Below are 25,473 nucleotides of genomic sequence, written 5' to 3' on the forward strand. Positions count from 1 at the left end.
CAGCCTCTTACTTTCCTGATCAGGTCTAGTAAACAACTGACCAAAGGGACTCACAACAATGCCAAGGCCAATTCTGCTTTGCAGTTATACCAAGGAACTAGCATAGATTCCTTAAGAAACAAGGTAGCCGCTCAAAGACACTAACATATAGTTTGAAAACCCAGGTCTCTTGATGCAGTGAACTGCATGGCCAATAAGATACTTCTTCTCCTTTTAATAAAAAGTTCAAAGATGTTTGAAATTTTATTTTAAAAATAAAATTGGAGCATAAGTGCCAGGAGAAATAATTTCTGTCCAGTGCTCTATATCCATCTTCAACAAGCTATTGGAAACAGAAAAGAGAAAAAAAGTGAGAAATACATAATCATTAACTTCAACGTATCCTACTGTAGAGCTAAACCATGAACTACAAGATCTGGTGTTACAGCTTGGATGAAAAAGCCAGGACTAGATGCAAGGCTCCTGACTTCAGGCCCTCTCCCTTTCCATTCTGCCAGGCTGCCAATAACCCAGGGACTCAGAGTGGAGAGTACAAAACAGGAATGCAAGGACTACGGTGCTACCTTGCACGTGGTAAGGAATTCCCAGCAAACACATGCAATGAACTGGGACACCAGTGCAAGTTACTGGGGGAAACAAAGCTTCCTCCTCTTGTTGGTGTCTGTGGGAGCAAGCCGCCTCCTGTGAGCTGCCATCTCCACTTAGACTTAGACTTAGAGCCACTCTCCATACGCACTGCTCACTGCTCACCGACACTGCAGAGGCGCCTAGGTGGCGGGTGGGGGTGTGAGGGCGCCTGACTCAGGCAGCCTCCCCAATCCCCACCCTCCCCCGCGTGGGCAAGGCGAGGTGGGCGCGCGGGAGCGGCGGGGCCCACGGCCGCGCTCAGGCCAGGTCCAGTTTCTTCTGCGCCACCGCCAGCTGGTCCTGCAGCCTCCGCTTCCTCCAGTCCAGGTAGCGCCTCCGCAGCCGGTTCGCCTGCCAGCCCACGAGCACCCCGCAGGCGAAGGCCAACAGCACCGACAGCTGCAGCTTCCTCTCGGACACGTCCGCCATCGCGGCCGCCGGCGCACAGAAAGGCCTTCGGCGGGGGACGCGGCACCCGGCGAGCGTTCAAGACGGCGGAGGAAGCGAGCCCAGCGCCGCCTGCTGCGCGGTGGCGGACCTGCAGCGCCTGCACCGGGAGCGTGGGACGGATCTGACTTGCTGGGCATGTCATTCCTATGGTCACTTTTACATAAAACTCCTTACCAGACTGCAGACTCTCCTGTGGGCTGGATGAACTAAGCAAGCATGTTGGAGAAGCTCAAATAGCAAAGCACTGATGTGGCCTCTAGGAACGGTGGCCACCCCGGCCAGCAGCAAGCCAAAAGCTAGAGCCTCCATCCTGCAACTGTCACGAGAAAGGAGCCCTCCTGAGCCCTCCGCCTCCCATGGCCTGTAGTGTGGTGTGGGTTCTTGACTTCATGCTGGAAAGATCTTACAATACGAGTCCAGGTGATTTTGAGAGAACGTTTATTAAAGCTGGGACAGTGAAATAAAGGGAGGGCTTAGCATAGAAGCAGCAGGAGAGCAGAGGAGGTGCTGTTTTGGCCCTGTAGAAATTTTATAGTAAAGAAGTGAGCCACACTGGGTTTCGAGGACTCACTGAGAAGTAAAAATCACAATGATGGAAGTGAGCCAAGGTGAGGCTGCTGTTAGCTCACTGAAAAGTGAGAGAAATGGGGGGCTTGGTGGCAGGTTCCTGGTGTTAGCCCAGGAGGAGCTACTGCTGCCCACTGCTCCCCTGGTTGCAAGTCTAGTGGGGACCTTCAGAGTTTAGGAGAGAGGGCAAAAGTACATGCCCCAGAAAAGGAGGGGTGTGGGCGTAGTCCAAGGAGAGCTGGGTCCTTTGCTTTGAGGGTCCTTATTTGTTTTCTAAAGTGAATCCTAGGGGAGGGCCTCAGCAAAATATTCCTCAGCTTTCCAGGTGTGTTAATATGCTGATGTGTCAAACTGAGCAAATAGAGGGACCAGGGTTATTTTCTGGTGAGTTTTACCTCTATCTTGGATTTGCTTGGTTCTAATTAGGGTTTTTTTGTTATTTGTTCCCCTGACTTCATTTGCGCTGGGATTTGGCTGGCATTAATGACACTAACTGGGTCTCTGTTATCTCCCTGACCAGGGTGATTTAAGCTATTTACTTTAGGAAGAATTGTAAACCATTTGCTCTCAAGTGTCCTTGGTTAGGGAAGATAAGATCTTGCAATTTATTAGCAGGCTGTAAATTGCTCAAATTGACCCCATTTGTCTATCCATCTGTCTCAGTTTCCCTTTTCCCACTTGTCAAAAAATTCTCCTAACATCTAACTATCCTGACTCACAACCACATATCATCCAAACCACAATTCAGCAGCCACTTCTCTCAAGTTTCTAAGTCCACAGGCACCTGGTGCCCACACCCTCCTCACACACACTGTCCCTCAACCCCATATGGTGGCTACTGGTTAAGACACCCTGGCACCCACCCCGCTTATCCTGATCCCATGCAGCCCCCTCCAGGAACACATCTGAAGACAGCAGGAGAGCGCATGTCCACCGTGGTGGCACCGACACATTGATGGGTCCCTCACACAGACTGCAGTGCCCGTTCTGCTGGAGTTCCTGGCCCCCTGCTCTGTGGGCTGTGCAGCAGCAAGTGGCTGGGCTGGGGACACCCATGGAGCTCCCTGTGGCCTCTCAGAGCTGAGGACGCCTGCAGCCACAGCCACAAGAACCCACCCCTCAGTCCCACCTGCAGGAAACCGAATTCTGCCCACAACCGGGTGAGATTGGAAGCATCTCCTTTCCTCCTAGACTCTCAGGGGAGACCACAGTCTCAGCCAAAACCCTGGTCTCGTGAGCCCGGAATCAGAGGGACAGCTTACCCCATGCCCTGCTCCTGACTGCAGAAGCTGTCAGACGGTCAGGAATGTGTAGTGTCACTAGGCTGTGGTGATATTGCTCCACAGCAAGGAATGACTACTCCATGTCCTTTATGAAATCAGGTGGCGTCTTTAGTTGACTTGCATAGAAGAAACTTCCTATTGGAGAGGGTGCTCGTTCGTAACACAATTTCCTAAAAGTGAAAGTTACATGTTGCCTTGAAGGGAGACAGTTCTCTGGGGGTCCCTCATGGTTCTGCTTGTCTTGCATGGGGCACTGTCTGCCCTTGTTCCTTTGTGTGTAGGAAACAGTTTTGGAAGAGCGTGTCAGCCTCTGGAACAGAGGGCAGGCTTGCTTTCAGCCCTAGGAGATGGAGATGAGGTCTCCCTGTGAGCCAACAGAAGACGTTCTTACTGCCCATTATTAAAAGATGTGGGGTTTTTGCCCAGCCAGAGTGGCTCAGTGTTGAGTGTTAAACCATGAACCAGGAGGTCACCGGTTCGATCCCAGGTCAGGGCATATTCCCAAGTTGCAGGCTCAGTCTCCAATAGGGGGTGTGCAGGAGGCAGTCAGTCAATAATTTCCTCTCATCATTGATGTTTCTCTCTCTCTCCCTCTCTGAAATCAATAAAAAATATATGTTTTTAAAAGACATGTGTTTTCTAAGCTCACTGTTCCTTTTCTATGATACCATTCGGTGTGCATGCAAACATCACCTGGCCAACTTCACATCACCCTGTGGGAACGAGGACTCAGATCTGGCACAAAATTGGTGATGCTTCATTGCTATGTCATAAGTAATAGTATCCTTTCTCTCTGACTGGAATGGGGCAGGAAGAAAGGGGCAAGCGAAGGAGGGAAGGAAAAGGTATAATCCTGGAGCCCAGGGCAGGTATCATCAAGGCCCAGGTTGCCTGCTGGCAGTGGGCAAACCTGACTTCAAGGCCCAGCCCTGGTCCAAGATAGGACACACAGAAATTCTACAAGAAAGCAGAGCTGGCCAGTGCCCACAAGCCCCATCGTCACAGTAGGGAGAGAGGACGAGACTAGAGGTGGCTCACCTGTTTGACAGGCTCATGCCAGCAAGGATCTCTAACTGGGGTAGCTTCACCCTTGGGCTCAGGCATCCCAACCGCCATTAGCAGCGCCATCTCTGAATCCAATACGGCAATGTAACCGTCCTCATCCTGGGCCACAAGGTGAAGCTCCCAGTCCAGTCCTGATCTAAGTGGGGCGAAAGACACTCAGCCAGCCCTTAAACAAGAGCTTCGTGTGAGCCTGGGGCTGCTGGTGACCATCTTCTCCACCTTTGGGGAGACTCCTGAGCCCACGAGCCAAGCAGAGAGAAATCACATCTTCACGTCATTGTTTGAGTCCCTGGATCCTGCCTTTTCAGCTATGGGAATTAATAAATTCCACTTAATTAAGGTATTTCTATACTAAGAGTTCTGTATCTTGCAGCTATATGTGTTCTGACAATAACTTTGGCATTCCAGGCCCTGACAGGCTGGGCCCATCCATGTCACCACTCTCAAACACCAGCTCAGCGGTCCCCAAGCCTGTCCCTTTCTGCTTGCTTTCACACCCCTGATTACATCATTCCTCGTGAAAGGCTACCCATTCTTCCAGGCCAGCATGCCCTCTCTCCTCCTTCATGAAGCCACCCTAGACCATCAGTATCAAGGGGCATCAAGTGCCAGGTGTCAAGTTTCTGCCTCATCAGGTTTCCTCCCCTGACAGCCAGACTGGAAGGCCCTACAGGGCAAGGCATGTGTGCTAATAGCTACCTCCTTTTGAAAGGTGAGCGTTGCAAAAGAAAGCATGGAAGACAGATGACAGGAATTGTGTGTGAGTGCAAGTGCACACATGTGCAAATTTCCCTCGCCACTCTTATCGAACACAGGGAGGAAACAGGTGGGAAAGAAAGAATATGGAACATGCCCCCCCCCTTATTAAAACAAAGACCCCCTCCCCCAGGTCATTCCAGAAGGAAACTCTCCAACAGCAGTGGCCCTAGAAATCTAGGTGAGAACCCCCTAGAGTAAGGTCAAACCGAGGGGGGCAGGGACTGGCCGGGGTGCCCCCAGCGGCAGGAAGTGCTCCTTTCACAGGGCTGGCTGCGGTTCCGGTTCCGCTAGAGCCAGGAGGACAGGGAGCTTCCGAACAGGGCTGCCTGAGCCCTGCCCCTTCGGGCCCCATCCTCAGAGAGCCCTGCAGCACTTAAACAAGATGGAGCAGATGTCTCTTTGCAAGTTCTTCCATTACCAAACTCTGAGACACAGGGCCTCCATGTTTCCTGCTGCCCTTCACATCCTGCATCCTCTCACGCTGAGTCCTCAGCCTGCAGCACTGCCTCCACTTTCCAGCTTGTGACAAGTCGGCAGGGACTGGGGCTCCTGGGTTCCCCACTCCAACACCTGCTGGGGCCAACTCTGACTGCTCTCCTCCTCCCCTTTGGCCAGGTTCCAGGACTCCACACCACTTCCCATCCATGCCTCCCTTCCCAGGCCCTCAGACTCTTCACTAACACAAGGCTCCCTCCTCACAGTCACCAGTCATTAAGAAAAACCTGATTTTTAAAAAAATAAAAAAAACCTGATCCTTTCTTGGCCTGGCCAGTGCGGTTCAGTGGCTGGAGCATCGGTCATAGGTTTGATTTCTGGTCAAGGGCATGTACGTGGGTTGCAGGTTCGATCCTGAGCCCTAGTTGGACACAACCAATCAATGTGTCTCTCTCACGTTGATGTTTCTCTCTCTCTCCCTCCCTCCCTTCTCTAAAAATCAATGGAAAAAATATCCTCGGGTGAGGATTAACAAAAAACAAAAACAAAAACCTGGTCGTTTTTTTTCTCAGAACCAACCCTTCCAGGGCTCCCCACTGCTTTTAGTGCCTTCAATGGGCCCCCTCACCTTGCTAAACCTCTACTCTTGCCACACCTTGGCCACCAGTTATGCCTCACCCTTGCTAGCCCCTCCTCAGGAATTGCCTCACCCCACCTCCGAATACTCTCACATTGAACCTGGCTCCAGCTGCCATCAGGAAACCTCTGGTACTCAGGTCAGAGCCTCGGGCACAGCCCGCCTGGTACAGCCCCTGTCCCAGCTGTCCACTGGACCACTCACTGCCTTCCCGTGGACAAGTCCACCTCCAGAACTGAGACTATAAAGCCCTTGGAGACAGGGTCCTGAGGGTCATGGTGTTTCCCTCATGGTATCTCACATGCTTTGGATAAACCATAAGTCGCAGCAACAATCATCATTTATCAACAATCATTGATAAATTCCTGAAATGAAATGGGAGAGGACACATTCCTAGGCCCCGAGAAAGATGTGTGCTCTTCCCAGGAATAAAAATAAAAATGTTTAAAACCACCAAAACAGGCTGTTCCTCAAAGGGAGCCCTAAGATCTTTTACTGTGATGCTCATTTGGGGGCCCAGCATGTCAGCTGAGTGTAGAAATGAATGAATGGAATGTGGGTAGCCCTGTAAGGAACCGACACTGAAGGCTCTCCTGCAGGTCACATCCCGGACTACTGGCACTCACATGCCTCTCCCAGTAAGGAAGTAACCACTCCCTATGGTTTCAAAAGGTTTCTTCGGCAGTCCCCGCCCTGGGTCTATTTCTCCCCATACAGGACAAGAATTATCCTCTGCAGCTCACCCACTGGGGCTCCACAGCGCCCGGCGATGGGAGGGTCTGTTAGATGAGCTTCTAAATGGAAGTGTCTTGCTCAGAGTAGGCACATGCACTCCCTGACGTTTTTTACACAGATGTATTTTTATTAATTTCAGAGAGGAAGGGAGAGGGAGAGAGAAACATCAATGATAAGAATCATTGATCGGCTGCCTCCTGCATGCTCCCTTAATGGAGAATCGAACCCTCAACCCACGCATGTGCCCTGACCAGGAATTGAACCAGGACCTCCTGGTTCATAGGTGGACGCAGTCACGGAGACACACCGGCCTGGCCCTCTGACATTTTAAATTACGCACTTCATCAATTTCTCCTGCTTCTCCAAGAGGATGGAGCAAACCCACTCAGGGAAGTTGTGACAGAAAAACGACAGGGAGCCACTGGCATTTACATTCTTACTTGTGGTTTCTGTTCATTTGTTTTGTTTTTATTTGTTTTTCCTAGAAAAAAAGAAAAAACACAACCAGGGGGATATATATGACAATGTCAGGATAGCAGGGGGAAGAGAAAGGCTAGAGGCATGGACAGTTAATAAAAGGAGGGTTCTGAATTACATGGAACAGTCCACAGGGTCATGTCTGAGGCCTCACGAGATGACCGGTCATTTTGGCATGCGTGTCCGGTGCCTGGTCTCCTGATCTGCCCCTCAGACACCCAAGCACCCAAGGTCAGCGAGAGCTGGCCACACCCTAGCTATCTGCCAGACAAACTCGGACTTGATAGAAAGACAAGGCAATGCAGCCCCTTGGCTTTGTGCGTAGGTACCACATGGCAGTCTTTCCTGCCTAACGGTGGAGTCTGGGGTGACAGTCACAATGGGACACACTTTGGCATCACAGTGAACTCCAGGCAGCCACCATTCATGTGCAGACATGGGCTTCACCACCCACACAGATGTCTGTCCAGACATCCCCAGGTGGTCTGGCCCAAGGATGAGGCACGTAACGTTCCTTCCTAGCCACCGTTCAATAGCAGTGTCCACTCTCTGGTCTTGCTCGGTCACCTGCAGGAGGAGATTGGGACCCATCTGCTTTTCAGCTCCTCAATGAACACTGATTCCAAAGACGCTTGGCCATCTGGATCCATACTGATGGTTTCTCGAGTTTCTCCCACTTTTATGCTGATCTCAGGGCAGAAAATTCAGCCAGACCCAGAGCCATGTGTGGCAAACAAGAAAGCCAGAATGATGGCTGGGCAAGAAAGAACCAGCAAGTAGCACAATGCAAGGCCAGAGGACATTCAAGAAGGGGAGGGGGCATGCAGCAAGCTGTTGCCCCAAGTCACAGTTTAGGAGAGGCACTAAGCCTGAGGGACACAGCCAGCTCTGCCGTCCTCCCGCAACGGGGCCACTGGTTGTGATTCCTATGTGGAGAGTGCCCTGCTGTGACCTCTGTTCCTGCACGGAGGCCAGGTTACATCTCAGTCCACAGTCCTGAGGAGCACCACGCTGGCCAGCCAGCCAGGCCCTAGTCCTGCTGAGGGGGCTCTGGGTTCCACAGGAAGGCCCTGGGAGCGAGGGAGTAAGGGAAGAGGGATGCATTCTGCTGGAAGAAGTTCAGGGAGAAACTACTGTGGGCTGTAAGGAGCTGTGGCTCAAAACAGTGCAGAGCCCAAAAGAATGGGATAAACATCGATAAAATGACAAGTCTTGTCACTAGTTTAAAAACAGATGATTGTTGCTGTTGCTTGGTTTTGTTTTTTCCTTTTAAAACCACTCAATTTTAAAAGGTGAAGGGGCTGGGGAGGTTCAGCCCCTTCACTCTGATCCTTTCTGGGTACCAGGAGGCCTCAGGCCCATACCCACTGCTCTCCTTTCCTGAGCTCCAGCCACCTAAGCCAGGGCAGGATCGGGACAAGACTTGCTCTGCTTCCCAACAGCAATTCAGTCTCCCATCAAACCAGAACACAGAGGATGGGAAGTCCAAAGACTAAAGTGCAGAGATTTCCAGAGCGGGCGGCCTGCCACTGGGCACTCTGAGAAGGAATGGGGCGGGGTCAGCCCACAGCTGCAGCTGTGGAACAGACGCTGACCACTATGAAGGAAGCCTGCGGGCACAGTCCCCTTTCTCTTGGGCCCTGTTGACACCTCTTTCTGAGACAGTCCAGTCAGTAGCTCCCCAAGGAAAGAAAGTTCTGGTGTGAAAGATATGGCCCATGAAGGGAGAAAGTGTGTATGACCATCCCTGGTTGGTAACGACTAGTGATCTCAGGGACAGGAAGGTGGCAAGAGGGGAAACAGTGCATGATATGAAATCCATGAACCCCAGGTTTCAAGAGCAAGGATACATGAACAACCCAAAAGGCAGTCTCTCTCCTGGGGAAGGTTTGGTGAAGATGCTCAGGATCCTACCAGTGAGGCCTGCTGGGGGAAGGCACTCCTCTGTGGGAGGAGCCGCCGAGTGGGAGCAGGTAGGAAGGCCTAGGCTGGCATTAGGGTGTGTAGGCCGGGGGCGGCTGGAATTGGTTGATGACCTCATATTCCGAGGGGTAGGGCTCGGTCTCCTCCATCTCAGACAGCAGCTCCAGCGCCTGCTCCTCCTCCTCTGTCGGGTAGTGGCGCAGGAGATTGGCTGCTGTGGCCAGGATTGAGGCTCCACCAGCTCCTGCCACCAGGTAGAAACTAACAGCAAAGGTGACATACACCTGGGAACCATGGTACTTCTTATGTTGCTGCTGCTGGGCCAGGATGAGTTCGGAAGCCCAGTAGGAAAAGCCGATGACGGTAGCACACTGCAGGACTGGAGGACAGAGGGACAGCACAGAAAGGGGTTAGCAGGCATCCTGCAGCTGGGATGATTAAGGAACCAAATGCAGCCTCTCCACCCAAACCCCAGTGTCAGAGAACCTGCGTGGCCCTGGATCCTGCAAGGGGGAGCTCTCTGGGCCATGGGGTTCTTGGGCGGAGGCTAGGACAGATGCACGACCCGTCTGGGCCAGTCAAGTCTCTCCATCTTAACCTTTTGCACTCGGATGTCGAGTGTGACTCGACACGGTTAGCATTGGTAGCAGCTCTTTTTATACTCTTTGAATGTATCAATAATTTGAAATATAAAAAAATCCAAATAAATAAGTTTGTATGAAAAGAAACTCCAGTTTTTTATTCTACTGCCGCGGTTTGTAAAATCTGGGTTATTTAAAAAATTAAATCCCGAGTAGAATAAAGGAATCGAGAAAAAAGCAAGCGAGTGCAAAGGGTTAAGAATCTGGAGATGGAACCTGAGGGCTGCTAGAAGTCAGAGAGCTTGAAAGACACAGACAAGGCCATGCAGTTTGGGACTGGAGTTCACACCACCACATATCAAATCAACACCCAGCCCAGTCTGTGGGGAAGCAGAAGGGGAGGAAAGAATGCGATGAGACCAGGAACTCCAGGGGAGACACAGTGAGACACTCTGCTCATGCCAGGCCCCAGGAGCCCAACTGAGCTTCAAACCCAGTTCTTGGAGAGCTGTGAGATTTCTTGGGGAACTAAAGCAAGCTGCTATCACGCCCAGTGCTCCAGGAAAGGCTAGAGTTGAAATGAGCATCTGGACCGATGCCTGCTCAGAGAAAGCCCGTCATCCCCACCTACAACCCCAGACGGTGCTCCCATCCTGTGGCAGTTCCTCCCCCGCTGGGAGCAGTCCTGGACTTACCTGTGAGGATGTGGGCAAAGGCATAGCGACGGGTGATCTTCAGGGCTGGATGCTTGGGCCCAAAGACATCTAGGAGGAATGCGGAGAGACTGCACAGGATGCCCAGGAAGCAGAAGGCGGCAATGACCCGCAGGAGCAGCACCGTCTGGGGATTCATGCAGAAGTCTGTAGTGGGAAAACCAGATCTTCAGGACCCCAAGCAGCACCCTGGAGTCCCCACCTGGGAGGAGTTTGTCCCTCTCAGCCACAGTCCTGGAGTGCCAGGGGAGTCCTAGAGAAATCGCTCATAACTCTTGCTCCCAGCTAGCCCACAGAGGTGGGACAGCACCCAAACTGGCAGACAGGAACCCTGGCCACTGCTTCCACACACTCCACTCCTTCCCTTCCAAAACACCGCTCTAGCCCTGCCAGTGTGGCTCAGTGGTTGAGCATCAACCTATGAACCAGGAGGTCACGGTTCGATTCCTGGCTACGGCACATGCCTGGGTTGCAGGCTCGTTCATCATTAATATTTCTATCTCGCTCTTTCCTCTTTGAAATCAATAAAAAAAATTAAATTAAAAAAAACAAACCCTAGTCTAAGTGCAGGCCTCCACTTTGTTGTACTGGCCATGATCTTCTAAGCATTTTCAAAGACACTGACAATCTGACATGTCAACCCATTCTCCTGGGCTGCAGAAGGAGCCCACTAACTGCTGCGCTGAGATGGCCAGAGAGGCAAGGCCAGAGGCCGATCAATGTCGATTCTCCATTCAGCCACTCATTCATCCCCGTTTGTGTTCAAAAAGAATCTGAAGCCATTTAGAAAAATATATCCTTGCCGAAACCGGTTTGGCTCAGTGGATAGAGCGTCAGCCTGCGGACTCAAGGGTCCCAGGTTCGATTCCAGTCAAGGGCATGTACCTTGGTTACGGGCACATCCCCAGTGGGGGGTGTACAGGAGGCAGCTGATCGATGTTTCTCTCTCATCGATGTTTCTAACTCTCTATCCCTCTCTCTTCCTCTCTGTAAAAAATCAATAAAATATATTAAAAAAAAAAGAAAGAAAGAAAAATATATCCTTACAAGAGTGTACTAAATAAGTTAGGAAAGGTGGTAGGCTGGATCTTCACTTTTTTTTTTTCTATTTTACTGATTTTTTACAGAGAGGAAGGGAGAGGGATAGAGAGTTAGAAACATCGATCAGCTGCCTCCTGCACACCCCCTACTGGGGATGTGCCCACAACCAAGGTACATGCCCTTGACCGGAATCGAACCTGGGACCCTTCAGTCCGCAGGCTGACGCTTTATCCACTGAGCCAAACCGGTTTCGGCCACATTTATTTTTGTTCACTCTCTGAACCCTACTAAAACAAAACGAAACAAAACTTTTTAAAGACATAAACCCACACCACAGGGAGAGGGGCAAAACACAATTCTGGAAACTGGAACATAAAGGGGCTTAGAAGTGCCTTAGCAGACTGAGTAAGCTGAAGTGTCAGCAGAAGTAGGAAAGCTAAGACGCAACTAGATTTATACCACGAATGCCTAAGGAGCCCAGACACTGAGTACCAAACGCCTTCTAAAACAAGTGCAAAGCCAGTCAGGGCGCACACTCCCCCAAAGCGTGGGAGCGAACCAAGGCCAAGGAAGATGCTGAAAAAGGAGACCCCACATTCAGTCGCCCAGGGTCACGGTGAAGGGAGAACTCAACACCTGTACACCAGACACACAGTCACCTAGTCACCCCTCCAGGACATCATACCATTCTCATTCTTTTAAATTCCGCCGAAACAGTGTCAGACCCTGTGACATCTGTGCAAAATGCCACAGCTCCTAGAAACAGACAGAAAGGCTGATCTGAAAAGAAGCTGTTTGAAGCTTCAAGAAAATGTAGGAAACGTGCCTTCCCCTCTCTCCTCTGTTCCAGCCATCGGCAGGCTCTTCTTTCATTTAGGTCATGGGTCATCACGTGATTTAGGAAAATCTGGGAAGCGCTGGCTTAGACTACAGGCTCCTCTCCTGAGTCCTGACCACAGGCTGAGGCTGGGAGATGGTGGTCATCACTCTCCAGTGCGCGTGTCAGTCCCTGGGGTGCTGGCTGAAAGCACGTGCCCAGGCCTCAGAAACTCGAAGCTCTCAGTCTGGAGCAGGGCCTAGGAATATGGATTTTAATAAGCAGCCCAGGTAATTCCCATGCAAGGTGGCCCAAGCCTTACACTCCAAGAAACACAAATCCTGGGCCTGGAGGACAGGGGACTGAGAAGAAAAGGCCAAGAACCCGGGGTGCAGACCTAAACCCAACAAAGCAGACTCAAACCAAGTCAGTGGCATCATGGGTGCTTGGCAGAGGGCCCGGCATCCGGACCACAGAACCAGAGCAGATACCAGGAGACCCTGGGCCTTAGTGACAGCACGCACTCCCTGCCTCAGGCTCAGAATTCACCAGGCAGATGGTGGTTGAGCCCATTCCAGACTCATGCCGCGATCTAGCTTTATGTCATCCACTAAGCTGTCCTTAGAACTATCTGTCACTCTCTTGTCAGCTGACCATCTGTTTTGGGCGCGATCATCCAACCTGGTGTTCACTTACTACCAGGAGGCTTGTCTGTGTGATGGTTCTGCCAGTGACCAGGCCCAGGCCCAGGCTCGGTTTCGTCCAGCCCTACAAGCCTGAGTGGGCCTGCAGGAGGTTTCGCTGAAGGAAGAGCTCCTGGAGACGGGGACTGGCTCCTGGCTTTACTTTGAATATTGTTAAAAGCTCTCTGAGATAGTTCTTCTTGATCCGCGTGGCATGAGCAGGGATGGGGCAGGATGAAAGTGTTCTTTCTTCTAGTGCTTCCAAGAATAACCTGGAGCAGCAGGGTGCAAGGGCTTGCAGCACACTCCACTCTGCAGCAGGCTGTGCTCAGATTACTTAACACATTGCGGACCAGTAGTTTTATTGCTAGCTTTACCCACTGGCCAGATAAGTTTCTAATGAGCGAGTACAAAAAACGTTGTACATAAATGTTAAAGGCACGCCTTAAAATTAAATACCCATTGCATTTTGAAGTTATTTATTACATGTTCTTACAAGCTAATATCTTTTTAAAGAATTCTCATGATTGGCCACAAGCCTTAGAACAGAAAACACGCGAATTCTCGTGATCCATCCGCAAATACGGCCAGGCACTTGGGCTTTAATTGAGGTTCTTAAAAATCCACTAAGTTTTGACCAGCCAGTGTGGCCCAGTGGTTGAGCATCGACCCAGGCACCAAGAGGTCACTGGACTTGATCCCCAGCAGGGGGCCTGCAGGAGGCAGCCCCTCTCACTGATGTTTCTCTCTCTCTCTCTAAGAATCAATAAAAATATATTTAAAAAAAACACTAAGTTTTAATTTAACAACTAGTTTTAACTGCAAAAAAGTAACACTCGGTGGCTTCAAAGCTACTTTCTTAGGCTGCATAATGAGTACAGGATGTCCATTTTATTATCATCCTTAAAAATGTACATCTATTATATACATTCCCATGTGTCTCGCCTTCCATAATACACTTATCCCATACAATCTATAATAATAGAAGCATAATATGCTAATTAGATTGGACGTCCTTCCGGATGAAGCCGGGGCTACGAGGGAAGCCTGGGCCCTGGGTGCCAGAAGCCAGTGCCGGCAGCTGGGGGAGGGAAGACCTATTCTTGCCCGAATTTTGTGCATTGGGCCTCTAGTAATATAATGAAAGGGTATTATGCAAATCAAAGGGCGGAATGACCGGTCGCTATGACGTGCACTTACCACCAGGGGGCAGACGCTCAACGCAGGAGCTGCCCCCAGCCCCAGGCCCCGATCCATCGCCCCATCAGGGCCAACCTCTCGGTCCCTTCCCCCAGCCAGCAGGCTCTGATTGCCTAATGGGGAACGGGGAATCAGGGGTGGGTGGTGGCAGATGTGGGCGGCTGCTGGTCACCCCACACACAGAGGGTGACCAGCAGCGGGGGCCGGGGCCAGCGAGCGGAGGGAACAGCCAACCTCTCGGTCCCTCCCCCGGGAAGCTGGCATTCTTTCCCACAGCCAAGACACAGGCCTGCCCACAGCTGCAGACAGTTGCTCCTCACTCCTCCCCACCTGCTCCCTGAGGGGGAGGGAAAAGCCATCAGCAAGGTAGCAGGCGTTGGTTAGGTGGGTTGTTGAGAAACCTGTCTCCAGATGCTACTGAATTCTAACCCTGTTCAGAATTCCATTTTCTCTGCTTAAAGCACCTGATCTTACCCTCTTCAGTGGTGATACAACCTGAAATCTAATGGGACCTTTTTGTGGGATGGGTTATCGTACCCCAGGACCCTACAAGTAGAATCCTCCAGCGAATAAACGCAGTGAACGTTCAGGCGTGACCCTGATAGCACCACCGGCCCCCTGGAACTCTCTCTGGCATTGGGTCCACACCCCATCCCTTATCTGAAAGAAATTCCACACAAAAGCACCTCCTGTGAACGGGCCTCCACGGGGGAGAGGAGGGGGCGGCGGCAGCGGGGAGTCTTCTACATGGGCTCTAAGTATATCCTGGGCCAGGCCCACCTCGGGTGCAAGATGGCAAACAGGGAACCGGGAGTGGGTGGTGATGGGGGGTGGGGCTGGCTGATGGCAGCTGGGGAAGATGGCCCTGATCGCAGGCCAGGAGTAGGACCTAACCCATGCACGAATTTCATGCACTGGGCCTCTGGTTTTCATAGTAAGGAAGTCTCACATGATATGAAGCTTCAGAGAGAACATCCCTCCCTTCCACATGTCAAACTGCCCCTCCTGAGAGACAAACATTATTGGCAGTTTCTTCTGTCCCCTCCAGGAATAGCCTGTGCACACTGACAGGTCAAACATTATCTTAGTTAGGCCTCACACTGGGGATCCACCATGCAGCTCAGATGAGGGACTGGAGGTTCCAGGACGTTAAGTGACTTCCTTCAGGTCCCACAACGCAGGACTGGACTCCAAACCAAAGCTAGACTTCCAACCTAGGTCAGGCTCCCTTGCATTGTGATGCCAGAATCACCCATGGAGACAATGCATCAAATGCTAACACGTGGCATGTGAGTGGTTAGTATAAATGCTCTCAGAGCCACCCTCAGAGCCAGTAGCTGCTGAGCGCAGAACAGCTGAGAGCACAAAATCCCTTCCAGGCAAAACATGTGTGGGCCATTGAACAAAGAGAAGTGCTCATACCGGGAATTATTAGGCAAAAGCTGGTTGGGATGGTGTAAGCTTCTGCAGCCATCAGAAGCAGTAGGGAAATCAGAAAGGCACTAGACTTGGCACCAAATCCGAGACCTACCATAGACTGTGTTACTGTGAGCAAGTCACTTAACTGCCCCTGGTCTCTGCTCTCTCATCTGTCAAATGAAGGCAGTACTGCCTGCCCCACCTCCAGGGGCACCGAGAGGGAGTGCTCAGCAGCCTGCATGGTAGCTGCCCCGCTCCCTCCCGGGGCCACAGCATGTCAGCCCTGGTGTGCCTTCCTGCTTACAATCAGTGTGGGCCAGAGAGAGCGCCTGCTAAAGCCAGACTAAGGGTGTGCCCCACCAGAAGAATGAGGACTACGGCTTTTGGCCCAAATTCAAACAGGTTTAGTTTCTATGTGACTGCCTTTCCCCACTCCAAAGCTGTGAGCAAACCCTCGGGCTTAATGGAAAGCCAAATGTGAACGTCCCTTGGAGAGATGCTAACAGATAGCCCAGGATCTGCCCCCCGGCCCAGGCGGTCTCTCAGGGGGTCTCAGCGCACAGAGAAGACAGGCAGAGCACCTCGGACCCCTCAGACCAAACTCAGGCTCCCCTGGGTCAGGATCTCAGTACTCTCTCCTTCCTGCCAGACATCAGAGTGGAGGGGAAGACCACAACTATCTGCTCCCTTGAGACGGCTGCTAAGGGAAACAGAATTCCCAAATGTGTGCAGGCATTATGTTATTTCTGAGGAAAAAGGACTCATGGGGCAAGGTCCTCATTTTAAATTCAAACCAGTGGTGCAGCTCACCACACTCGGGTCAGACAGAACACATCCTAACTTCCAGTGGCGTTGTGGCCTGTTTATTTTGGTAACTATTGCTCGATGGCCCCCTCCAGTGACCAGAGAAGAGGAAGCTGCTTGTGTAATAGGATCCCAAAGCACTGACTTTGGCTCAAGGTCACTCACTGGTGAGTCATGGGGCAGGATCTGTTTTGAAGGCCTGGCTCTTCCTGTCTACCTGCCCACTGCGCCCAGCCCCTCCCAACCCAAACAGATTGAAGTGGCCTCTGGCCAGTTCCCTTTTTCTGTCCCACTGCCCTTCACTTCCCCTCACTGGAGTCCCTGTGGGTTAGAGACACTGCCCCATCACCCTGGCCCCAGCCCCGTCCTTCCCAGCACTTATCCGCCCCACCTGCATAGCCTCTCCCCACTGAGACTTTAGCTTCCAGACAGGCTTCCGACAGAAGATTCCAACAGGGCCCCCTAGAGTGCCTGGCTGGCCCATCACCAGAGATACCATGGTCCTAGCCAAGCTGCCTCAGAGGACAGGCCCAGCAGGACCTGGAAGTGCCAATTGCATCAGTCACTACCCCTCCGACATACAGGCCCTCTGGTTGGCCCTTGAACTTCCAGTGGCAATCATGACTCACTTGACTTCAAATCCCAGACTTCCTCATTCTTCAAAGGTACTTCCCAAGGCTGCTGTCAGTGCGGCCCTTCACTGCCACACTTGAGAGGCAGAGGAATTGGTGTGCAGAGGGAATGATTATCTGGCCCGCCCCCCTGCTTGGGGCCACTAGAGGTCTGAGCATATCTCTGGACCTGAGCCCAGGCTGAAGAGCACTGTGAGGAGCTGGCACCCCTGGGAAGTAGGAAAACTCAGGACGGGGATTATCTGAGGCAGCCTGCATTTGCTAAAGCCTCCAGGGCTCTGCGAGTGACAGATCTTGTCTCAAGATCACCAACTTGAGCCGATGGAGATGATGAGGAATAAAAAGCACAGCTTGGGCTGGGCTTGTGATAAAAACTCAACTAGAATGGGGAAGTAAAAAGCCTTGGACAGCTTTGACAAAAGGAAAAGAAGCTGGAGGGCACTGAGGTACAAGGTAAGAGTGGAGGCCATACCATGGATATTAGCTGTGTGGCCTCGGGCATGTCACTTGACCTCCCTGAGCCTAAGACCTCTGTGAAGTGGTGGTGATGACAGTCCCAAATGAAGGTGCTGTGTTTTTTGTTTTTTTGGGGGTTTTTAAAAATATATTTTATTGATTTTCCACAGAGAGGGAGAGGGATAGAGAGCCAGAAACATCGATGAGAGAGAAATACCCATCAGCTGCCTCCTGCACGCCTCCCACTGGGGACGTGCCCGCAACCAAGGTACATGCCCCTGACCAGAATCGAACCTGGGACCCTTGAGTCCACAGGCCGACGCTCTATCCACTGAGCCAAACCGGTTAGGGCTGAGGGTGCTGTTTAGGATAAACTAAAGGCAGGCATGAAGTGTGCTGAGCACAATGCCTGGCACTGTGGGGGCTGAGAAACAGGAAGGTACAGCTCTAAAGCCTGCTGGCCCAGCTCACTCCCTGTCACCTGCAGAGACTTGGCAGTCTGTTTTCCCTTTGGAAGTATCTATAGGCACCAGACTTGACTTCCCTGCTAGGACATCTGTTAGGTCCTGAGGATCAGCATAATCACACAGGACAGCATGTTTAAAGGCCCACTGAGTACCAAAAACCAACCACTACAGAGAAAGGGAAGAAGCAGAGCCATCAGAAGAAACTATCAACTTTCTGATGAAGTATTCCTAGCTTGCAATGGTCAAGGAGACGGCCACACATCGAAACTGTCCGTGGGTTAAGATCCCTAAACACATGAGCAAATGTAAAGGTTAAGGCAATGTGCTTTTTTTAAAACTGATTTCAGAGAGGAAGGGAGAGGGAGAGAAACATTAATGATGAGAGAGAATCATTGATCAGTTGCCTCCTGCATGCCCTCCCCGCCACCCCCACTGGGGATTGAGCCCATAACCTGGGCATGTGCCCCTGACCGGAATCAAACTGGTACCCTTTAGTCCGCAGGCCAATTCTCTATACACTGAGACAAACCAGCTAGGACGGCAATGTGATTTTCTACATATATATATATATATATATGTATGAACAAAGAAGAACCTGCATCAACAATTTATTTTTACTTTTTACAGGGTTTTGACAAGGATGTACACCAAAGCACAATAACCCTGAGATCATTCCTGACAGCTGAAATAAAGGATAAAAAAGATAAATGAGACAGTATCACTTTATACCGAGTCAGTAGATGTGGCAGACGCAGCTATGCCACTCCCAGCTGTGTGGCCCTGGAGAAATGTGACTTCACTTCTCGAGACACAGCTTCTTGGATCTCTGAAATAAGGACCTCGGATCACACTGCCTCTCCCCTATTCACAAACTTCATGAGCCTCCCTAGGAATGAGCTGAAAGGGAGAAGCATTGGGAACTGTCTCCCAGTTTGTAGGTGACACCAAGCTCTGAGAACACTGAAACACCAGGGGGTCAAGTGCAAAGGTCTGGATGAAGTGGTGGCAGCTGAGCTTCAAAGAAGGCAAATGAGGGAAATGTGCTGAGGGAAAAACCATCCAGATTCAACTCCAGCTCGATGGCCTTTCTTCCATCAGCTACACGCCAGAGAAAAAGCTGCGTGTCACAAGGCCTCCATCATAGGTATAACCTCTGTCTTAATGAGCCAACCCAGCGAAGACTATCATCAGGAAAGAACCTGGAATCAAACTAGAAGCCCCATCCTGTTCTCTAAATCATTCTAAAACCTCAAAAACCCTTAAAAAGAGAGAGAGATACAAAAGAGAGAACTCTCAGAGAAAGACGTTAGACCACAACGACACAGCTTTTCAGCCTAGACCTGCAAAAAGTGGTATAAGATCCAATGCATAGAGGAGAACTTGACCTTTTCACCAAACCCCAGTGTCTGAGTCCTTAAAGAGACGACGTGAAGATATCTCCAGGAAGGGCCTCTGAGACATGGCATAGCAGACAGCTGGAACACATCACAGCCAGAGAGTGGCACAGGGAGAAAAGAGAAATCCTTCAAGAATGGTTCAAAAGACCATGGGGACGATGAACTGTGCTGGTACCAAGGGCAGTGTGGGGTCCACTGACTGTTTTTCCGGTAAAAGCCAGGCAGTGCAATGCTGCGCTTACACTACACAGCCTGTACCCTCCCTGATGGAGACAGAGCTGGGCAGGAGCAACTATTGGCTCTCTGGGACAGCAGCACCCCCGCCAGGCTGTGGCCTCCCTGTGTCCAGTAAGGAGACCAGTCCCTAGTCTCTTTCCCCTTTCCTCTGCACACCTGGCTGAGCAAAGAAACCTCACCTCGTCAGGTGTATGGTTCTGAGATCCAAGTTCCAACTTTTACCGAGGCTGGAACTGACTCCTGATTATCTAAAATGCCACAGAATTCCTTTTTCTAGAATAAAAACCCAATTACTGTAGAATATGAAAATATATTTTAAAGTCTAAGCATATTAAAAGTTCTTTTTCTCCATCAAGCAGCTGACCCAAAGAAATCTCCCCGCCCCCTCTTGCCAAAACCGGTTTGGCTCAGTGGATAGAGGGTCGGCCTGCGGACTGAGGGGTCCCGGGTTCGATTCCGGTCAAGGGCATGTACGTTGGTTGCGGGCACATCCCCGGTAGGGGGTGTGCAGGAGGCAGCTGGTCGATGTTTCTCTCTCATCGATGTTTCTAGCTCTCTATCCCTCTCCCTTCCTCTCTGTAAAAAATCAATAAAATATATTAAAAAAAAGAAAAAAGAAAAAAATCTCCCCGCATCCCAGAGATTCCTTAGCTAGTTTTAATGCCCAGCATCCTTATCTTTTCTTCCTATACTGCGCCTTTCCTCGGGCAGAATCCTAAAGAGCAGCAAGACTATGAGCATGGAGTGAAAAGCAGGTGCTTGGCTGAATAACATCTAATTAACGAGGGGCCGGACCACCAGGCAGCAAAGGGTCTGTTTCCTTCAACCAAGTCCTGCCCTGGCTGTCAGCTCTCCAGCCACACCCCATTCTGCTCCCCGCCAAGGAGCCCCGGGTCGCCCGGGAAGAAGAAGCTCAGGCGCGGCGGCCTTACCTTTCAGCAGGTCCGGATGCACATAGCCCAGTACATCGGAGACACCCAGCTCCTGGCGGGAACAGGTGCCACCATGGATGTGCAACCAGGCAGGCTCAGCGAGGGCAGTGCATAGCGCCGTGATGGACAAGGCGCCCGGCAGGGCCGAGGCCAGGCTACGCTCCGGCTGCTTGGGCAGAGCACTGCCTCCCGGGCTCCTCCGCCGGCGCCCGCCGGGCAGCCCTGCGCCTCCCGGGGCATACATGCCCGGGGCCGCCCGCCGTCGTTCCGCGGTCGCTGCTGCTCGCCGCCGACTTCCGGGGGGCGCAGAGTCTGCCTGTTCCAGGGAGAACGCAGGTGAGGAACCGCAGGGCTGCCAGGGCGGACACCAGGGGCTGGAGGAGTGGGACCTGGGGCCGAGCGGAGACCCGAGGGCTGCAGGATTCTGGGGCGGAGACGGTGACTGGGTGCCTGGAATGGAGGCGCGGAATGAAGACCCGGAGAGGATAGGGCTGGAGGGCGAGAGTATGGGCTACTGATGGGAGGAGAGACCGGACCCGGAGTCTCAGAGGGTGCCAAGGGGGGGAGGACCAGGCTGAGCCGCGGGTATCGGAGACCCGGGATCAGGGAACGGCGCTCTGGGGTGCGACCTCTGCCCAGAAAAGACCCTTCCCACCCCGATCGCTGCTCCTCACCGGTCAGCAGGCCTCAAGGGTGGCGCCGCTCGTCCCGTCACGGGACCATCAGCTGCCCGGGCCAAGCGACCCAGGCCCTAGAGACCCACTACTCCCGGACAAACCCGGATCCGACCCACTTCCGTTTCCTTTGCCTCTGCCTCGGCCTCGGCCTCGGCCTCCGCCTCCTCCGGCTCCCCGCCCTGTCCCCGCTCGCGTCATAGTCCGGCGCACCACAGCCTCCCTACGGCCTCACGGGACTGGTAGTTCGAAGCTGTTCCGCGACGTTTTATGCCGGGGTGGGAGGTCGACTACAACTCCCAGAGGGCAGCGCGGCTGCATTAGCGGGCACTTCAGTTCCCAGGTCGACCGGGATTCTCGGGCGGAAGTGGACGGACAGGCCGTCCTGAGAGGCTGAGTCGGGGTCCCGGAATCTGCACTGTGGAGCCTGCCGTGGGCACGCGCCCAACTCCTCCACGTACTGCGTCGGGTCGCCATGAAGGACTCGCTGGTGCTGCTGGGCCGTGTCCCGGCGCACCCCGACTCGCGCTGCTGGTTCCTGGCATGGAACCCCACGGGAACCCTGCTAGCCTCGTGCGGGGGTGACCGTAAAGTCCGCATTTGGGGCACCGAGGGTAAGGCTCGGCCTGGGCGCGCGACCCCGCCGCCGGGCGTTCCGCGTGAGTGCTATGCGGGTGCTGTGCTGGAGGTGAGCCCAGGGAGAAGCGCGGGGAGAAGCCACCTCGAGATAGACTTTTGTCACTCCTAGAAAGACTTTTCAGGCAAGTACTAGAAGCCAGAACGTCAGGAGACAGCCTGGAACTGTGGAGGAAATTGTGATAGTTGCTGGGGCAGGAAACCGATTAGAAAAGGGCGGCGGAAAGTAGCCTGCAGAGTAATTTGCGACGACGGTGAAGTTTAAATTTTATCCCGAGGGGACATTCGGCAGCCTTTGACTATTTGGTGTGTGTGTGTGTGTGTGTGTGTGTGTGTGTGTGTGTGTGTTATTGGTTTCAGAGAAAAAAGGGAGAGAGAGAGATAGAACCACCAATGATGAGAACCATTGATCAGCTGCCTTCTGTACGCCCCAAACTAGGGATGCAGCCTGCAATCCAGGCATGTGCCCCAGCCATAGTATTGATCTGTGACCTCCTAGTTCATAGGTGGACTCTCAGTCACTGACCCACGCTGGCTGGGCAGCCTTTGACCATTAAATTAGGAGGTGATGCCTCCAGAGGAAGTAAGTCAATTACTTCTTCCTAAAAGCATATTGGTAAATGTGCCCGTTGGGCTTGGCTCCAGTGTCAGATGGCAGTGATAGTGTTTCACTGTCTTCTTGTGCGCCCAGCCCCAGTGCCTGGCCTGGCCTCTACTTTTAGGTGGCAACTGGATCTGCAAATCTGTCCTTTCTGAAGGCCACCAGCGCACTGTGCGGAAGGTGGCCTGGTCTCCCTGCGGCAATTACCTGGCCTCTGCCAGCTTTGATGCTACCACTTGTATTTGGAAGAAGAATCAGGATGACTTTGAGGTAACCAGACTGGATCGGACCAGGATTGTTGCAATTTGCTCCCCAGAACTGGTTCAGGAACTTGAACCAACCTGGGCCAATGGTCTATCCAAGGGTCTTAAATGCCATTGATTCTTGTCCCTCTTCCCTTCTCACAGTGTGTGACCACTCTGGAAGGCCATGAAAATGAGGTCAAGTCAGTGGCCTGGGCCCCATCTGGCAACCTCCTTGCTACCTGCAGCCGAGATAAGAGTGTGTGGGTCTGGGAAGGTGAGTGTAGGTCCCTCCAGGTGCAGCTGGGAGTCAGCAGATAGATAATCTGCTACATGACCCTCACAAGGTCAGCTTGTGGCTCCTTTCTGTTTTCTTCCCACAGTTGATGAAGAAGACGAGTATGAATGTGTCAGTGTCCTCAATTCCCATACGCAGGATGTCAAGCATGTGGTCTGGCACCCAAGCCAGGAGGTAAGAGTCTGGCAAAGTATCTCAATGGGAAGGAATTCCTGTATGGAGGTTGTGCCCAGCCCCCCTCGGCTTGTCAGCCTGAGCTGGCTTTCAAAGAGATCACTTCCTGTGGCCAAAAGACATTAGTCCCCGTTATAAAGAAGCTCCGTGGGACTGTCCTGTCCTAGCAGGGAGAGGTATTGGAGCCACAGGCACTTCCTGGGCCATAAGTGGTGTGTTTTCCCCATGTCCCCAGCTCTTAGCCTCTGCCAGCTATGATGACACGGTGAAGCTATACCGGGAGGAAGAGGATGACTGGGTATGCTGTGCCACCCTTGAGGGTCATGAATCCACAGTGTGGAGCTTGGCTTTTGACCCCAGTGGCCAACGTCTGGCGTCTTGCAGTGATGACCGTACCGTGCGCATCTGGCGCCAGTACCTGCCAGGCAATGAGCAAGGTGAGGGGCCAGGCACAGAGCTAAGAAGATTCCTCCCTAAGAGGTTGACAGTCTATCTGGCTGAGACACAGATGAAGCACAGCAAACGGGTAGAAGGGAGATGTGCCATGAGAGCGCCGGAGAGATGGAAGAAACAGGGAAGGCTACGTAGAAGGGCTATTTCATCGGAACTTGAAAGCATGTGTAGGATTTTACAGGAAGAGAACTCGGGGTGAGAACAGAACAGCATGAGCAAAGGCATTACAGATGGGAAAGCCTAGATCTCACAGGAGCGGTGCTTCCTTTAGGTGAAGCATGAGGTATATAAAGGGTTTGGGGGAAATAAGGTGGGTTGGGCTGGCTGGTGGGTGGCCTTCTAAGGCAGGCTAAGTAGTCTGCAGCAAAAGCTTTTTTTTTTTTTTAAAGAACAGGACATTCCCTTCTCAGAATTCTGCAAAAATACCAGTCTGGCCATAGTATGTAAGGCAGATCGGTGAGAGTGGGGACAGAGAAATGAAGACAAGGACTCATGATTGAGGGTGAGGGTAAGCAAGAGCAAATTAGAATCTCTGCAGTGAGGCGTTTAGACCCCTAAGGTGCCTGGGACACAGATGTGCCTTGGACTCACGAGAAGTCTGTCGCGCAGGGGTGGCGTGCAGCGGCTCTGACCCCAGCTGGAAATGTATCTGCACTTTGTCAGGCTTCCACTCCAGGACCATCTACGACATTGCTTGGTAATTCCTCCATCTCCTGTCCCCATCTCCACTCCACTCCCCAATTTGGAGACATTTTAGAGAAGTCAGACCATGTGCTGCTGCTTCTCCCTTTGGTAGTTCTGGCCCTAAGAATCTATCCCTAGGAAGTAATCCTAAATAATGGAAAAAGTTGATGTGCCTCTCAGCTTTATTTACATTAACAAACATTTGGGAGTAACCAAAACAGGCTTAAGTGTAGTAAAATTCAATGGCCTGTTATACCACTTTTAAAAAATGATTAAGCAAACTTCATGACAAGGGAAATTGCTTATGCTAAGTGACAAAAGTGTCATTCAGAATCTTATTTAGTTTTTTAGGTTAATTGTATTGGGGGAAACCTGGATGGCAGCACTTGAATGCTTAGGGGTTGATGTCTGGCTATATATGAATTAGGGGAACTTTTCAGTAAGACATGCTAGCTGAAGCCAGAAGTTTGGGAAGAAAGCCAGCCAGGGCCTATAAAATCAGCATCCTCTACTAACTTCCTGGGCTGGGGAGGGAGGAGCCACCAGCATAATCACTGATGCACGTGTTCCTCCCAGGTGTTCGCTGACAGGGGCCCTGGCTACAGCTTGTGGGGACGATGCCATCCGAGTGTTTGAGGAGGACCCTGGCTCCGATCCACAGCAGCCCACCTTCTCTCTGACAGCGCACTTGCCTCAGGCCCACTCCCAGGATGTCAACTGTGTAGCCTGGAACCCCAAGGAGCACGGGCTTCTGGCCTCCTGCAGCGATGATGGGGAGGTGGCCTTCTGGAAGTATCAGCGGCTTGAAGGCCTCTGAGCCATCTTGACTTTGGACAGAATCATGGTTCCCCCCAAAATGTCCTAAGACTTTCCTAGCCCGAAAAGACCTGGAAGAGCAGCCCTGCCTGCCTTTAGCGTGGCTCTCCCGTTCAGACCTGGGTAGACGTGTGGAGCCATGGACCTCTCCTCCCCATGTTGGCGCGGGCCCTCGGTGAAGAACTGCGGAAGAAGAGTTCCTTGTCCTTATGCCACCGACTTTGCTTCCAGTCAGGACGCAGTGCTAAAGTTTGTGGGGTGAATGTACTACTAATAATCACCATGTTTATATATCGGAGGCATGTATCTCAGACCTTTCTGAAATTGTAAGCCTTATAGAAATAATCCGTCTGAGTCCCAAGTCCTATTTATATTATTAGAACATTCACAACTTAAAACATTTCCATGATGAGTCCCTTTCTGAAATAGGTCCTGCCTTCCTGCTTTCTGACGAAGTCCTTGTATTCAAGACATTCACTCAGTATTGAAGATTTTCTAATGTAGGCTAGTTTAGAGTAAGACACCTCTGCTTTCCCTTGGGAACCTTTGTGTATCTTC

The 25,473-nt window shown here is 51.9% G+C and overlaps 3 protein-coding genes across 7 annotated transcripts; 1 reads left to right on the plus strand and 2 right to left on the minus strand.

Moving 5' to 3' along the window:
- Positions 1-230: 230 nt before the first annotated feature.
- Positions 231-1,099, minus strand: LOC129151949 (mitoregulin-like). The gene is made up of 2 exons (XM_054728602.1): positions 751-1,099; positions 231-322 (listed from the first exon to the last, which is right to left on the minus strand). The coding sequence occupies exon 1, from the start codon at positions 1,054-1,056 to the stop codon at positions 886-888; it is 171 nt and encodes a 56-aa protein (XP_054584577.1). The 5' UTR covers positions 1,057-1,099; the 3' UTR covers positions 231-322; positions 751-885.
- On the minus strand, positions 231-21,168 carry TMEM127 (transmembrane protein 127). 4 transcript variants are annotated; one of them, XR_008558655.1, is made up of 5 exons: positions 20,338-20,581; positions 10,235-10,399; positions 8,950-9,337; positions 2,907-3,097; positions 231-322 (listed from the first exon to the last, which is right to left on the minus strand). XR_008558655.1 is itself a non-coding variant. In XM_054728601.1 (3 exons), exons 2-3 carry the CDS (start codon positions 10,389-10,391, stop codon positions 9,030-9,032), a joined length of 465 nt encoding a protein of 154 aa, XP_054584576.1. In that variant the 5' UTR covers positions 10,392-10,399; positions 21,012-21,168; the 3' UTR covers positions 6,986-9,029. The 4 variants fall into 4 exon arrangements, 2 of the variants coding, with proteins under 2 accessions (XP_054584576.1, XP_054584575.1); XR_008558656.1 differs by lacking the exon at positions 2,907-3,097; XM_054728601.1 differs by lacking the exons at positions 231-322; positions 2,907-3,097; positions 20,338-20,581 and adding an exon at positions 21,012-21,168 and having other exon boundaries at positions 6,986-9,337.
- A 179-nt stretch (positions 21,169-21,347) lies between these two features.
- CIAO1 (cytosolic iron-sulfur assembly component 1) lies at positions 21,348-25,213 on the plus strand. 2 transcript variants are annotated; one of them, XM_054728599.1, is made up of 7 exons: positions 21,348-21,625; positions 22,370-22,518; positions 22,656-22,767; positions 22,838-22,962; positions 23,198-23,399; positions 24,025-24,112; positions 24,676-25,213. In XM_054728599.1, exons 1-7 carry the CDS (start codon positions 21,487-21,489, stop codon positions 24,914-24,916), a joined length of 1,056 nt encoding a protein of 351 aa, XP_054584574.1. In that variant the 5' UTR covers positions 21,348-21,486; the 3' UTR covers positions 24,917-25,213. The 2 variants fall into 2 exon arrangements, with proteins under 2 accessions (XP_054584574.1, XP_008154708.1); XM_008156486.3 differs by having other exon boundaries at positions 22,874-22,962.
- Positions 25,214-25,473: the final 260 nt, after the last annotated feature.

This window comes from Eptesicus fuscus, chromosome 16 (assembly GCF_027574615.1).
Source record: "Eptesicus fuscus isolate TK198812 chromosome 16, DD_ASM_mEF_20220401, whole genome shotgun sequence".
NCBI classification, from domain to species: Eukaryota; Metazoa; Chordata; class Mammalia; order Chiroptera; family Vespertilionidae; genus Eptesicus; species Eptesicus fuscus.

Bases quoted from the DNA above. Each gene is read 5' to 3' on its own strand.
- LOC129151949 (XM_054728602.1), bottom strand. From the start codon at position 1,056: ATGGCGGACGTGTCCGAGAGGAAGCTGCAGCTGTCGGTGCTGTTGGCC.
- TMEM127 (XM_054728600.1), bottom strand. From the start codon at position 20,581: ATGTATGCCCCGGGAGGCGCAGGGCTGCCCGGCGGGCGCCGGCGGAGG. The intron at 10,400-20,337 runs GTAAGGCCGCCG...TTCCCACTACAG, and splicing joins GCATCCGGACCTGCTGAAAG to ACTTCTGCATGAATCCCCAG. The intron at 9,338-10,234 runs GTAAGTCCAGGA...TCTGTCCTCCAG, and splicing joins CTTTGCCCACATCCTCACAG to TCCTGCAGTGTGCTACCGTC.
- CIAO1 (XM_054728599.1), top strand. From the start codon at position 21,487: ATGAAGGACTCGCTGGTGCTGCTGGGCCGTGTCCCGGCGCACCCCGAC. The intron at 22,768-22,837 runs GTGAGTGTAGGT...GACCCTCACAAG, and splicing joins GAGTGTGTGGGTCTGGGAAG to GTCAGCTTGTGGCTCCTTTC. The intron at 22,963-23,197 runs GTAAGAGTCTGG...CCATGTCCCCAG, and splicing joins TCTGGCACCCAAGCCAGGAG to CTCTTAGCCTCTGCCAGCTA.